Here is a 13,812-nt window from a genome sequence, read left to right on the forward strand (position 1 = left end):
TTGGTTCCTAGCATCAACTGGCAAAGAAAAACAAAAAACAAAACAAACAAACAAACAAAACTGGATATGGTGGCCCAGGCCTGTAGTCCCAGCACTCATCAAGCAGAGGGCAAGAGAATCAGCAGTTCAAGATCATCTTTAGAGGATAGCCTGAGCTATCTGACCCTGTCTCAAAATTAAATAAAGCCAGGAGAGATGGCTCAGTAAAGTGCTTGCTATGCAAGTATGAAGACCCCAGTCTGGCTCCCTAACACCCTTATAAACGCTAGAGGTGGAGGAAGAATATCCCCAGAGTAAGCAGGCTAGTGAGACTAGCAAAATTGTTGAGCTGTGGGTTGTTTTTTTTTTTCCAAAGTAGGGTCTCACACTAGCCCAGGCTGACCTGGAATTCACTATGTAGTCTCATCTCAGGGTTGCTGCAAACTCACAGTGGGTGATCCTCCTACCTCTGCTTCCCGAGTGCTGGGATTAAAGGTATGCACCACCATGCCTGGCACCAGCTGTATTTTTTTGTTTGTTTGTTTGTTTTGTTTTTTGTATTTTCAAGGCAGGGTCTCAGTCTAGCTCAGGCTGACCTAGAATTCACTGTGTAGTCTCAGGGTGGCCTCAAACTCATAGTGATCCACCTACCTCTGCCTTCTAAGTACTAGAATTAAAGGCGTGTGCCACCACGCCCGGCTAGCTATGTATTTTAATGAGAGATCCTGCCTTCGTAAATAAAGTGGAAAGTGATTGAGGGAGACCCTGAAAGTCAACTTCTGGCCTCCACACATGCGTATGTATGTGCATGAGTGCTTGCACACAAACTTAAGAATACACACATAAGCACACACACCACATGTACGCATAGAAACAGTTGGTACATGGAAGCTGGGTGTGGTTGCTCACGCCTTTAATCCCAGTACTCGGGAGGCAGAAGTAGGAGGATTGTTGTGAGTTCAAGGCCAGCTTGGGTCTACAGAGCAAGTTCCAGGTCAGCCTGGGCTAGGTGACACCCCACCTCAAAAAAAAAAAAAAAAAAAAAATTTACAGCCTGGCCTAGAGTGGGACCCTACCTCAAAAAATAAAATAAAATAAAAAGAAATGTTATATGGGGCTAGGTATGGTGGAACACACCTTTAGTCCCAACACTGGGGAGGCTGAGGTAGGATCTCCTGTGAGTTTGAGGCCAGCCTGGGGCTACAAAAGTGAGTTATAAGTCAGTCTGGGCTAGAGTGAGACCTTGCTTCAAATAAGGTGGGGGGAACCAGGTGTGGTAGTACACACCTTAATCCCAGCTTTTGGGAGGCTGACATAGGAGGATCACCGTGAGTTTGAGGCCAGCCTGAGACTACATAGTAAATTCTTAGCTTGGGCTACCTCGAAAAACCAAAAAAAAGTGGGGGGAGGGCTGGAGAGATGCCTCAGTGGTTAAGGTGCTTGCTTGTAAAGCCTGATGGCCTGGGTTCGATTCCCTAGTACCCATGTAAAGCCAGATGCACAAAGTGGCACATGTGTCTGGAGTTTGTTTGCAGTGGCAAGAGGCCCTGGTGTGCCCATTCATTCTTTTTCTCTCTGCTTGAAAATAAATAAAAATAAAAACATGAGGCTGGAGAAATGGCTCAATGGTTGAGGCATTTGCCTGCAAAGCCTAAAAACCCAGGTTTGATTCTCCAGTCTCCATGTAAAGCCAGATACATAAAATAGTGCATTGTGTCTGGAGTTTGCAGCGACAGGAAGCCCTGGCACATTCATTCTCCTTGCAAATCCCAGCACTTGGGAGGCAGAGGTAGGAGGATCATAGTGAGTTAGATGCCACCCTAAAACACATAGTGAATTCTAGGTCAGCCTAGGCTAGAGTGAGACCCTACCTCAAAAAACAAAAAAAGAAAATAAACAAAAAAGTAACAGTAAACTGGGTGTGGCGGCACATGTCTTTAATCCCATTACTGGGGAGGCAGAGGTAGGAGGATCACCATGAGTTCGAGGCCACTCTGAGAATTCGAGGTCAGCCTGAGCTAAAGTGAGACCCTACCTTGAAAAACCAAAAAAATAAAAATAAAAAAAAAGACAAAGTAACAGTAGTCAAGGTAGTCCATCCACCTGGAGTATTGATCTCTTATGCTTTCCCTTTTTATGTTCTCAGTGGGTTGATGATCTCTTTCACAGGGTTAGCGAAAGTTGGTTCTAGAAGAGCTACTTATTAGCAGTGAGCCTGGTGTAATTGTTTTTAAAAATACCTTTCAAAGAAAATCTTTAAAACAATTGTTTTTCACAAATTGTCACAGTTCCTAGTAATTGGAGTCTTTAGGCATACCAGATTTCAGAAAGGTGTTGGGAAAGGGCCAAGGGATGTTTATCACCAGTCCACAGTGAGAAGATTTTGATTTTTCCATCAGTATTCAGCAAAGCCAGGGACAGGCTGGGTCTTGCCTGCTTCTTGGCTGCCTAGGTAGCAATTGTCTCCTGTTGTGCTGAGCTCATTCCCAGCAGAGTATAGACCTTTCTTGTTCCTAAAGTGACATGAAGCCTTTGCATATATCCTGCAACCTCTATAAAAATCTTCTAGCTGTCACAAATAGAGCTGGCTCTTTGGGCAGATGGCAGGGAAGAGAGACTAGGAAAACAGATTCCTCTCAGCATTTGTCTGCATCCCTGGGTCCTAATTTTTTTTTTATTGTTTTAAATTTTCTTAGAACATTTTGACCATCAAAAGACATGCTGGGCGGTTCTGGAGAGATGGCTTAGCGGTTAAGCCATTGCCTGTGAAGCCTAAGGACCCTGGTTCGAGGCTCGATTCCCCAGAACCCATGTAAGCCAGATGCACAAGGTGGTGCATGCATCTGGGTTCATTTGCAGTGGCTGGAGGCCTTGGCACTCCCATTCTCTCTCCTTCTCTCTCTTTCTGCCTCTTTCTAAATAAAAATTTAAAAAAAAATAAAAAAAAGACATGCTGGGAAATTATAACCAAATATCTGATAGCTTAAGTAATGAGTTGGTATAAGGCTCTATGTTAATCACATTAACTTTCTAGCTGGACCTTAAAAGTAAGGTCCAAAGATAAGTGGTATTAGAAAGAATGGGAAATGAAACAAGAGAGAGAAGACAGGATTTATTTGGGAAATTCTGAGAAAGGCTCTGGCCAGGCTGATCAGAAGCAACTCCCCTTACCAAGCAGGGAATACTTATGGGATGGTAGGGGTCATTAGAATTGGTTGCAGAGCAGTCCACCTTGAGTCAGAGCTTGGGCCACTGCAGGAAAATGATAATTGGGATGGGTGTTCTGGGCCACTCTTGGGAAACAGAGAGTTACAGTGAAATGGCAGTCAGAGTCCAAAAATGGAAACATTCTGGTTCTAACAAGTGTAAAGTATGATCCATTATGCATGTGCCACTTTGTGCATCTGGCTTTAGGTGGATACTGGGGAATTGAATTCAGGTCTTCAGGCATTGCAGGCAAGTGCCTTAACTACTTGAACCATCTCTCTCTCTAGCCCTCTTTCTTTCCTCTTTCCTTCCAGAGACTCCTGTGGCCCAGGTTGGGCTAGAAGTTACTATGTAGCTCAGGATGACCTTTAACTCCTGATCTTTCTGTCTCTACCTCCCAATTGCTGGAATTATAGGCATGAACTACCATGCCCAGCTACAAACTGAGTTCTTTTCCTTTTTTAATTTTAAAACATGTTATTTATTTATTTAAAATTGTGTGTGTGTGTGTGTGTGTGTGTGTGTGTGTGTGTGTGTGTGGTGTACCTGGGCTTCTTGCTGCCAAACTCTAGACATACATACTTTTTGTGTCTGGCTTTACATGGATAGTGGGGAATTGAACCTGAACTAACAGCCTGTATAAGCAAGTATCTTAAACCACTGAGCCATCTCTTTAGCTCTCTTTTTTCATTTTTGTGGCAGAGTCTCAAATTAGCCTAGGCTGACCAGGAACTCACTCCATAGCTCCAGGCTAGCCTCAAAGTCATTCCCATCAATCCTCCTTTCTCTGCCTCCCAAATACTGGGATTATAGGCCTTAGCCAACATTCCTGGCTGTAAATTGAGTTTCTTTCTTTTCTTTTTTTTTTTAATTTAAAGACTTTTTATTTATTTATTTAAGAGAGTGACAGAGAGAGGAGAATGAGTGCACCAGGGCCTCCAACCACTACAAATGAACTCCAGATGCATGGGCTGCCTTGTGCATCTGGTTTATGTGGGTCCTGGGAAATCGAACTGGGGTCCTTTGGCTTTGCAGGCAAGTACCTTAACCATTAAGTCATCTCTCTAGCCCTTTCTCTTTTCTTTTTAATATTTTATTTATAAGCATGAGACAGAAAAAGAGAGTTTGGGGAATAGGCACACCTAGGTCCTCTTGTCACTGTAAACAAACTACATATGTATGTGCTGCTTTGTGTATCTGGCTTTAAATGTATCCTGGGGAATTTAGCCTAGGCCTTCAGGCTTTGAAAGCAAATGCTTTTAACTGTTCAGCCATCTCTCCAGCCTCTAAACTGAGTTTATTTATTTATTTTTAAAGTATTTATTTAGCTGGGCATGGTGGCACATACCTTTAATCTCAGCACTGTGAGCTCAAGGCCACCCTGAGTGAATTCCAGGTCAGCCTGGGCTAGAGTGAAACCCAACTTAAAAAAAAAAAACAAACCCACAAAGATTATTTATTTTATTGAGAGAGAGAGAGAATGGGCATTTTGGGGTCTCCTCCGGTCACTGCAAACAAACTCTTCACCTTGTGCATCTGGCTTATGTAGGTCCTGGGGGAATCAAACCTGGGTCCTTTGGCTTTGTAGGCAAGCACCTTAACCACTAAGCCATTCCTCCAGCCCCCTTTTATTTTATTTAAAAAAAATATTTATTGGGCTGGAGAGCTGGCTTAGCGGTTAAGCGCTTGCCTGTGAAGCCTAAGGACCCCGGTTCGAGGCTCGGTTCCCCAGGTCCCATGTTAGCCAGATGCACAAGGGGGTGCATGCGTCTGGAGTTCGTTGGCAGAGGCTGGAAGCCCTGGCACGCCCATTCTCTCTCTCCCTCTATCTGTCTTTCTCTCTGTGTCTGTAGCTCTCAAATAAATAAATAAATAAAAATTAAAAACAAAAACAAAAACAAAAAATTTATTTATAGCCAGGCCTGGTGACTCATGCCTTTAGTCCCAGCACTTAGGAATCAGAAGTAGAAGGATCGCTTTGAATTGGAGGCCAACCTGAGACTACCGAGTGTATTCCAGGTAGCCTGGGCTAGAGCGAGACCCTACCTCCAACCCTCCCCCGCTGCCAAAAAAAACCCTAAAAGAATTATTTATTTATTTCTTAAGAAGGAGGGAGGGCAAGAGAGAGAGAAAGGGAAAGAATAGTTGTTCTAGTGCCTCTAGGTGCTGTTGACGAAACTCCAGATGCATGCACCACTTTGCATATCCAGATTTATGTGGATACTGGGGAACCAATCCTGGGTGGTTAGGCTTTGCAGGCTAGTGCCTTAACCGTTGAGCCATCTCTCCAGCCCCTGAGTTTCTTAAGTAAAGTTTTCACTCTTTCCTTTTTCTATTTTTATTAGGACCAGTATGCCAATGCATTTTTGCACGATGACAACATGAATTTTCGAGTAAACTTACATAGAATGGTAGGTGTGAGTTGTTGCTTTGTCATAGATAAAACTTTGTATGTGTGGTGTCAGGGATGGGCTGAAATTGATCCTTTTAGAATAGATATAGATGGATAGTTGTTTCAAAATGGCTTAGCTTAATGCATTAGTACTGTTCAATAACCAATGTGTGTCCTTGGGATTTTTTGTGTGTCATGGGCTGTTTCTTGCTCAAGAGAGAATAGAAAGATCCATAACCATATAGCCAGTGCAATAATATTGGGATGTGTTAATGACAGATTAATAAAAGAAGCCAGGCGTGGTGGTACACACCTTTAGTCCCAGCACTCAGGAGGCAGAGGTAGGAGAACTGATGTGAGTTTGAGGCCAGCCTGGGACTTCAGAGTGAGTGCCAGGTCAGCCACAGCTAGAGTGAGACACCACACACACACACACACACACACACACACACACACACACACACGAAAGAAAAGTAAAAACAAAAACAATAGATAAAATAGCTTTCCTGTTGTAGTGGGCATTAGTGCCCTTGCCGGCTATTGTCTTGCTGTGCATTGTATTTTTACCATAGGCCTGCATCGATGACTGAGAAACATTTACAAGTAGGAAGAGAAAGAAAATGTAGCATCTCTGTAGTGATGATCTTGTTTGCATGAGAAACATGATGCTGAGCCATTGTCAAGTGACTGCCTATTTCCTTTCTTCTTTGTGTGTGCATGTGTGAAGCCGATGAGACACAGGAAGAAGGCAGCAGACAAGAACCTTCCCTGTCGTCCTCTAGTGTGTGCAGTACTGGGTGAGTGAGTATCATCAGAATTGACTTTTTTTTTTGAGTGCTTTTTTTTGTTTTTGTTTTTGTTTTTTTGTTTTGAGGTAGGGTTTTACTGTAGCCCAGCTGACCTGGAATTCACTAAGTAGCCTCAGGGTGGCCTTGAACTCATGGCAATCCTCCTACCTCTGTCTCCCGAGTGCTGGGATTAAAGGCATGAACTACCATGCCCAGCTCAGAATTGACATTTTGTGGGTGTGTGATAGGTTTTTTTTTCTTTTTTTCTAAAATAAAAAAGACTGGTTTATTGCTGTATGATTTGCATGTCACAAAATTATCCGTTTTAAGGTGTACAATTCTGTGAATGTTTATAAACATATACAGTCATGTATCCAGCATCGTAATGAAGACAGAAAGCATATCTATCTTTCCCCAAAATTCCTTCATGCTCCTTTGTAATCAGTCACTTCCTCCCTTTCTGATTGCTGATGATCTGCTTTCTGCTGTGGCCAGTTTGCCTTTTGTAGGATGGAAGGTAAAAGGATCTACACAGTCTGCAGCATCCTGAGCTGCTTTTTTTTTTTTGGCTAGCATTATGCATCAGATTCATTTGTCTAACCCAAATATAAGTAGTTCTTTCTCACTGTTACACATACCTCAGCTCATTCATGTTTGTCAGTTTGGGGACATTTAGGTTGTTGCCAGTTTGGGGAGGAACTATGAAAAAAGCAGCTATATTGCCATGTGTGTTGGCCCACGCCTTTCATCCAGCACTCAGGAGGCAGAGGTAGGAGGATCGCCTTGAGTTCAAGGCCACCCTGAGACTACATAGTGAATTCCAGGTCAGCCTGACCTATAGCAAGATCCTGCCTAAAAAAAAAAAAAAAAAAAAAAAATTCTACTTGATATGTTTCTTCCTTAGAGAAGTTACTACTCATGTTTCTTCCCTAACCTAAGAAATCATGCTTTGTCGTGTTTTAAAAGCAGCCCCAATCAATAGAGTGTTCAGTAAACAGATATTGTTGTTGCAGGAAAAATGTCTTTTCAGGGAAAAAATGACTGTTTGAACTTAGTACAATTTTTTTTCAAATATTTTTATTCATTTATTTTAGAGAGAGATGAGGGAGGGAGGGAGGGAAGGAGGAAGAGAATGGGCATTCCAGGGCCACTAGCCACTGCAAATGAACTCCAAACACATGCACCACATTGTGCATTTGGTTTATGCTGGTCCTGGGGAATTGAACGTGGGTCCTTTCACTTTGCAGGTAAGCACCTTAACCACTAAGCCATCTCTTCAGCCCTTAATACAAATTTAAATTTGTAAAATGTCTTACCTCAATTTCTTGGTCTAAATTGATGTGTCTGGATGGTTAAAGGCTTAAGCTTCATTATTCAGATGTACAAAAATTCCCTTGAGCAAGTTAAGCTGAAATGGGGCTGACAGAGTTGACAGGTAGGGGCTGTGTCTGGGGTCATTTTGTCTACCCAGAATCCTGCATATTCCTTAGAGGAATTAGTGGTATTCTTAATCCCATTTTCACTTGGTTATTCAGCCCCACTTCCTAAATATATTTGATTTTAGAACCAGTAATTAAGTGTATATAATAAGCCTCTATTGACCCATAGCTTTGTATCAGTCAATATCTGTCAAACAGCATGCTAGTGAGACTGACATAGCTGTATAGCTGAGTCTCTGGCTGCATGGATGCGATCCATAATTTTTCCTCTGCTTGCCTCATTGCTGGAGTTCAGGATATGATTTCCCTCAGGCATTCTGCATTTGTGCCATGGTATGAAATAATCTGTACAATGAAGCTTCCTTGTGTGTTAATTTTCTCATTGCAACAAGTACACTGAAAGCATCTTCAGGAGGAGGGTTTATTTCAGTTTGTAGCTCTGGGGCTGCAGTCCATCCTGGTGGAAAGAAGGCATGTCCACAGGCACCTGAGGCAGCTGCTCACATTGCATCCTAATCAGAAAGCAGAAAATGACAGATGCTGATGCTCAGCTTGCTCTTCTTGTTTTAAAGATATGTTTTTAAATATTTTATTTTTTAAAAAAATATTTATTTGAGAGAGAGAGAGAGAGAAAGAGGTAGATAGAGAGAAAGAGAGAATGGCAAACCAACTCCAGACACATGTGTCCCTTGTGCACCTGGCTTACATGGGTCCTGGGGAATCAAACCAAGGTCCTTTGGCTTTGCAGGCAAGTGCCTTAACTGCTAATCCATCTCTCCAATAACCCCCTTTCTTTTTTGAGGTGGGGTTTCACTCCAGCCTAGGCTGACCTACAGCTCACTCTAGTCCCTAGCCTTGAACTTACAGCAATTCTCCTACCTCTGCCTCCCAGGTGCTGGGATAAAAGGTGTGTTATCACCACACCTGGCTTTTCTTCTTTTTATACAGACCAGGACCCCATTACATGCAGTGGTACTCTTCATATATTTCATATTTAGGGTGTGTCTTCTCAACTCAATTGATGTAATCTGTAAGCATCCCTCACAGACATGCCAGAGGTTTGTTTTCCCTGATGATTCTGAATCCTGTCAGATTGACAGTCTGGATTAGCCATCACACCTTGTATCTGAATTTATTGGTAGGTTCTTCTGGAAGTAGGAGAGTGGGCTATTTTTCTTGATAATTTACAAGTGACAAGCAGTGTTAGAAAAAGTGTTATATAAAATAAATTTAGGCGTGTGTGAACTGAGATAGTCAGTAAATACCACTCAGCCTAAATGCACAGTACATACTTTTCAGAAGTCAGTTCTGCCCCCCCAACTCAAAGGCAAGAAATGAATTTCATTAATGATCTCACTTTCTCCTTTCTCTTTTAGACCTGATGGTAGAGTTTATTGTAACACACATGATGAAGGAGTTTCCTATGGATCTCTATGTGTAGGTACCATTGTTTATTTTTTCTGTTTTTTGTTTGTTTGTTTGTTTTCCTCCAAAGTAGGGCCTCAGTCTAGCCCAGGCTGAATTCACTCTGTAGCCCCTCTGCTCACAGTGACCCTAATAAACATTTGCCACTGTACCCGGCCCATTGTTCACTATATTTGTGTAAATTTTTTATTAAAAAAGTATGTGATGTGCAAGGTGTACTTTAAGAAAAGGACAGTTGTATGTGAAGAAGTTGTGTTAATCTTTTCAGAAGAGGAAAAGTATAGACCAGTTTGTAGTTTGCATGTGTCTTCATTATGTAATCCCCATTATGCTCCTTTGTTCCTTTCTACTGTTGAACAAAACAAAGAAAAAGAATTGATGGACTCAAGAAAGATACACTATGAATTATTATTCAGGTTTATTGAGGGGACAATCACAAATTGTGGGGTTTATTTAAGGGAGAAATTACAAATGTAGGGTTTAGGAAACATGCTCTCATGTGGAAACACTGTATAGTTTATAAGGTTCATTTAGGAGAAATTGAAGTTTTTTTGGGGAAAAAAAAGCTGGAGTAGAGCTGCTAGCATGTGGACTTGAGAGAAACTGGGGCTTCCCCCCCCCCACCCAAGGTAGGGTTTCACTCTAGTCCAGGCTTACCTGGAATTCACTATGTAGTCTCAGGGTGTCCTTGAACTCATGGTGATCCTCCTACCTCTGCCTCCCAAGTGCTGGAAATAAAGGTGTGCACCACCACGCCAGGCTTTGTTTTGTTTTTTCAAGTTAGAATCTCATCTAGCCCAGGCTGACCTGGAATTCACTATGTAGTCTTAGGGTAGTTTGGAACTCAGCGATCTTCCTATGCCTGCCTACTAAGTGCTGGAATTAAAGGTATGCGCTACCACACCCAGCCAAAACTGAAGCTTTTTTAAAAAATATTTTTTGAGAGCAACAGACAGACAGAGAAAGAGGCAAGTAGAGAGAGAGAATGGGTGCACCAGGGCTTCCAGCCACTGCAAACGAAGTCCAGATGCGTGCACCCCTTGTGCATCTGGATAATGTGGGTCCTGGGGAACCGAGCCTTGAACTGGGGTCCTTAGGCTGCACAGGCAAGCGCTTAACTGCTAACCCGTCTCTCCTGCCCTAATTTTTTTTGTTTATTTTTATTTATTTGAGAGCGACAGACAGAGAAAGAGGCAGAGAGAGAGAGAGAGAGAGAGAATGGGCATGCCAGGGCTTCCAGCCATTGCAAACGAACTCCAGACGTATGCATCCCCTTGTTCATCTAGCCAGTGTGGGTCCTGGGGAATCGAGCCTCGAACCGGAGTCCTTAGGCTTCACAGGCAATCACTTAACCAACCACGGTGGCCTTGAACTCATGGCGATCCTCCTACCTCTGCCTCCCCAGTGCTGAGATTAAAGGCGTGCACCACCACGCCCGGCTAAAACTGAGGCTTTTAAAGAGAAATTAGGGTAAAGCTGCGAGTACTTGGACTTAAGAGAAACTGAGGCATTTTTCTTTTTCTTTTTTTTTTTTTTTGTGGTTTTTCGATGTAGGGTCTCACTCCAGCCCAGGCTGACCTGGAATTCACTGTGTAGTCTCAGGGTAGACTCAAACTCATGGCGGTCCTCCTACCTCTGTCTCCTGAGTGCTGGGATTAAAGGCGTGCGCCACCACGTGGCTAAATCTGAGGCTTTCAAAGATTAAAGCTGCTGGCACGTGGCAGTTTGTGTAGGGAAACTTGGGAAGCACCTGCACGGCATTTGCCGTGTGTACTTAGAGAGGTTAAGAGGGCAAATGGTGAGGCTGAAGGAAAAAAGATGAGAGGGCGGATATCAAAGCAGAGACCAAGAGATTCAGAGGTGAAATGAGTCATGAAGAGAGTCACACTCAAGGTTACCCTGTGTTTAAAGACATTACACAGGTAGCAAGCCTAGAGTTGGTGAGAGCACCCATGTTTACGTGTGTACTAAGGAACTGAACTTGGGTCCTTAGGCTGTGCATGCAAGTGCCTTAACTGCTGAGCCAGATGCATAGAGTGGCACATTCTTTCTCCTTGCAAATAAAAATGGACTAGCAGCCTTTAATCCCAGCACTTGAGTTCGAGGTCAGCCTGGTACTATTGAATGAGTTCCAGGTCACCCTGGGCTAGAGTGAGAGCCTGCCTCAAAAAAAAATATATATATATGTGTGTGTGTGTGTAATAAACAAATAAATGAAAGACTAAAAGTAAAAGAAAAAATAGGACTCTTAACTTATGAGTTTATTATTTTTTATTTTATTTTATGTTTTTGGATTTTTTGAGGTAGGGTCTCACTCTAGCCCAGGCTGACCTGGAATTCACTATGTAGTCTCAGGGCGGCCTCAGACTCACAGTGATCCTCCTATCTCTGCCTCCCGAGTGCTGGGATTTAAGGCATGTGCCACCACTCCCGGCAATTATTTATTTATTTTTAATGCAGGTTCTCTCTCAGGATAGCATTGCACTCACAGCAAGTTGTGAGTTCAATCATTTGAACCCTCCCTTCCTTCTGCCTCTTTCTTTTTTCTTTTCTAATATATATTCATTTAATTGAGAGAAGAGAGAGAGAGTGAGTATGGGTGTGCCACGGCTTCATGCCCCTTAAATGAACTTTAGATATATGAGCCACCCAATGTGTGGTTACTGGGGAATGGAACCTGGGCCATCAGGCTTTGTAAGCAAGTGTCTTTGACTATTGAGCTGTCTCTCCACCTCCCTTTTTTTCTTCCCTCTCTTCATTTCCCCCTCCCTCCCTCCTTCTCTGTCTCCATTTCTTTCTTTACTTCTTTTTTTCAAGGTAGGGTCTCGCTGTTTTCCAGGCTGATGTGGAATTCACTGTGTAGTCTCAGGCTGGCCTTGAACTCATTTTGTTCCTCCTACCCCTTCCTCCCAAATTCTGGGATTAAAGGTGTGTGCCACCATGCCCGGTTCCCCTCCTGTCCTTTATCCTTGTTTATCTCCATGCTGTTTTAGTCATTAAAATAATATTTTTAAAGGGAAATAATATTTATTTTTTGAGAGTGAGCAGAGAGCAAGAGGCAGTCAGACAGAACCAATATAGGCATGCCAGGGTTTCCTGCCACTGCAGACTCTAGACATATGAGCTACTTGGTGCATGTGGCTTTACATGGGTAGTGGGGAATTGAACCCAGGTCACCAGGCTTAGCAAGCAAGCATCTTTAACCTCTGAGTTACCTCTCTAGCCCTGCCCTGCCTTCATGCTGTCTGCTTTTCCCTCTTCCACAATGGGATGATGCATTGAAGACCCTTGCCAGGATTGGACTATCTAGACTGTCTAGTCTGTGATATTCTATGTAACAGAAAAAGTACTGAGACAAGGAATATGAATTCTAGCAGGGTAGCATTGTCAGAGGTCATCTTATAGATGGCTACCACAGTTCATGGCTGGTAAGATTCAAATTTTCTTTCTGGCCTCAGAGGTGATTTGTACTCTTAAAAACATTTTTGTGATAAGTTACACAGGAAAGATTTATGTAGTGTGAACAGATGGAGAGGACATCAAAGAAAATACCAGAAAGGCTACTTTTTTTGTTGTTGTTGTTTGTTGTTTTTGAGGTAGGGTCACACTGTAGCCCAAGCTGACCTGGGACTGGCCTTGAATTTGCAGCAGTCTTCCTACCTCTGCTTCCTGAATGCTAGGATTAAAGGTGTATGCCACCATGCCTGGCTCAGAATGGGTTACATTTGACTTTAGCCATGAAGAAACCTGGGCAGTCTTCTGTGTGAAAGTGTAGGGCAGAGCATTTCAGCAAGGAGACCAGTGTGGGTACCTCTGAGGACTTTGAAGCTTGGAAGTGGTGTGCTTGGAGAATAGGGATAGGGTGTGTAGAAGAATGGTACGAGTGGAAAACAAGATTGCCTGAGACAAAGTGGATGCTAGGAAAATTGAAGATACAGGTAACATGATAGAGTTGTATGTTTAGAGCTCTAGAGTTATGTGTCTACCCATCCTCACCTTTCCAGCCACTGAAGTTGGCTGGAAATTCTGTGCTCTCCATGCCAACCTCTAGTTCTTAACGTTATCCCAAACCTTAAAAAAATTATTTATTTGCAAGCAGAGAGGGAGGGGAGAGAGAGAGTTTGGGTGCTTCAGGGCCTGTTGCCATTGCAAATGAACTCCAGATGCCTGTGCCACTTTGGGCATCTGGCTTTACACGGGTACTGGGGATTTGAATTCAGGCTACCATCAGGCTTTGCGTGCAAGTGCCTTTAACCACTAGGCCATCTCTCCAGTCCCCAGAACCTTTTTATATTGGTTTACTTTTTAGGTCTCTCTCTCTCTTTATTTATTTATTTTACATCTGCTCCCTAATTGCAGGCTAGGGAAGGCAGACAAGATAATGAGGCATCAAACTGGCACAGGCTAGGCAGAAGGACCTGCCCTCAGGTTGAATTCACTTTCTTTATTACTACTTATGGGAATGTTTCCAGACCTTCCTTTGCCTACTTCCAACTTCCTTTCCAGCTTTTGATATTTGGAGCATCAAATCTTTTTTAGGTGAACTTATCTGCTCCCTCCTGGGCATCAGGCCAAGTTGCTG

General features: G+C 43.0%; 1 protein-coding gene across 3 annotated transcripts in view; it reads left to right on the forward strand.

The window, feature by feature from the left end:
* Armh3 (armadillo like helical domain containing 3) overlaps positions 1-13,812 on the forward strand; it is a 260,564-nt gene that overhangs the window by 93,030 nt on the left and 153,722 nt on the right. For all 3 annotated transcript variants that reach the window (XM_045136186.1, XM_045136180.1, XM_045136191.1), the window contains 3 exons: positions 5,532-5,597; positions 6,306-6,375; positions 9,182-9,242. In XM_045136186.1, coding sequence (XP_044992121.1) covers positions 5,532-5,597; positions 6,306-6,375; positions 9,182-9,242 — 197 coding nt within the window. The remainder of the gene's footprint in view (positions 1-5,531; positions 5,598-6,305; positions 6,376-9,181; positions 9,243-13,812) is intronic.

Source organism: Jaculus jaculus, chromosome 1 (genome assembly GCF_020740685.1).
Source record: "Jaculus jaculus isolate mJacJac1 chromosome 1, mJacJac1.mat.Y.cur, whole genome shotgun sequence".
In the NCBI taxonomy this organism is placed as follows: domain Eukaryota; kingdom Metazoa; phylum Chordata; class Mammalia; order Rodentia; family Dipodidae; genus Jaculus; species Jaculus jaculus.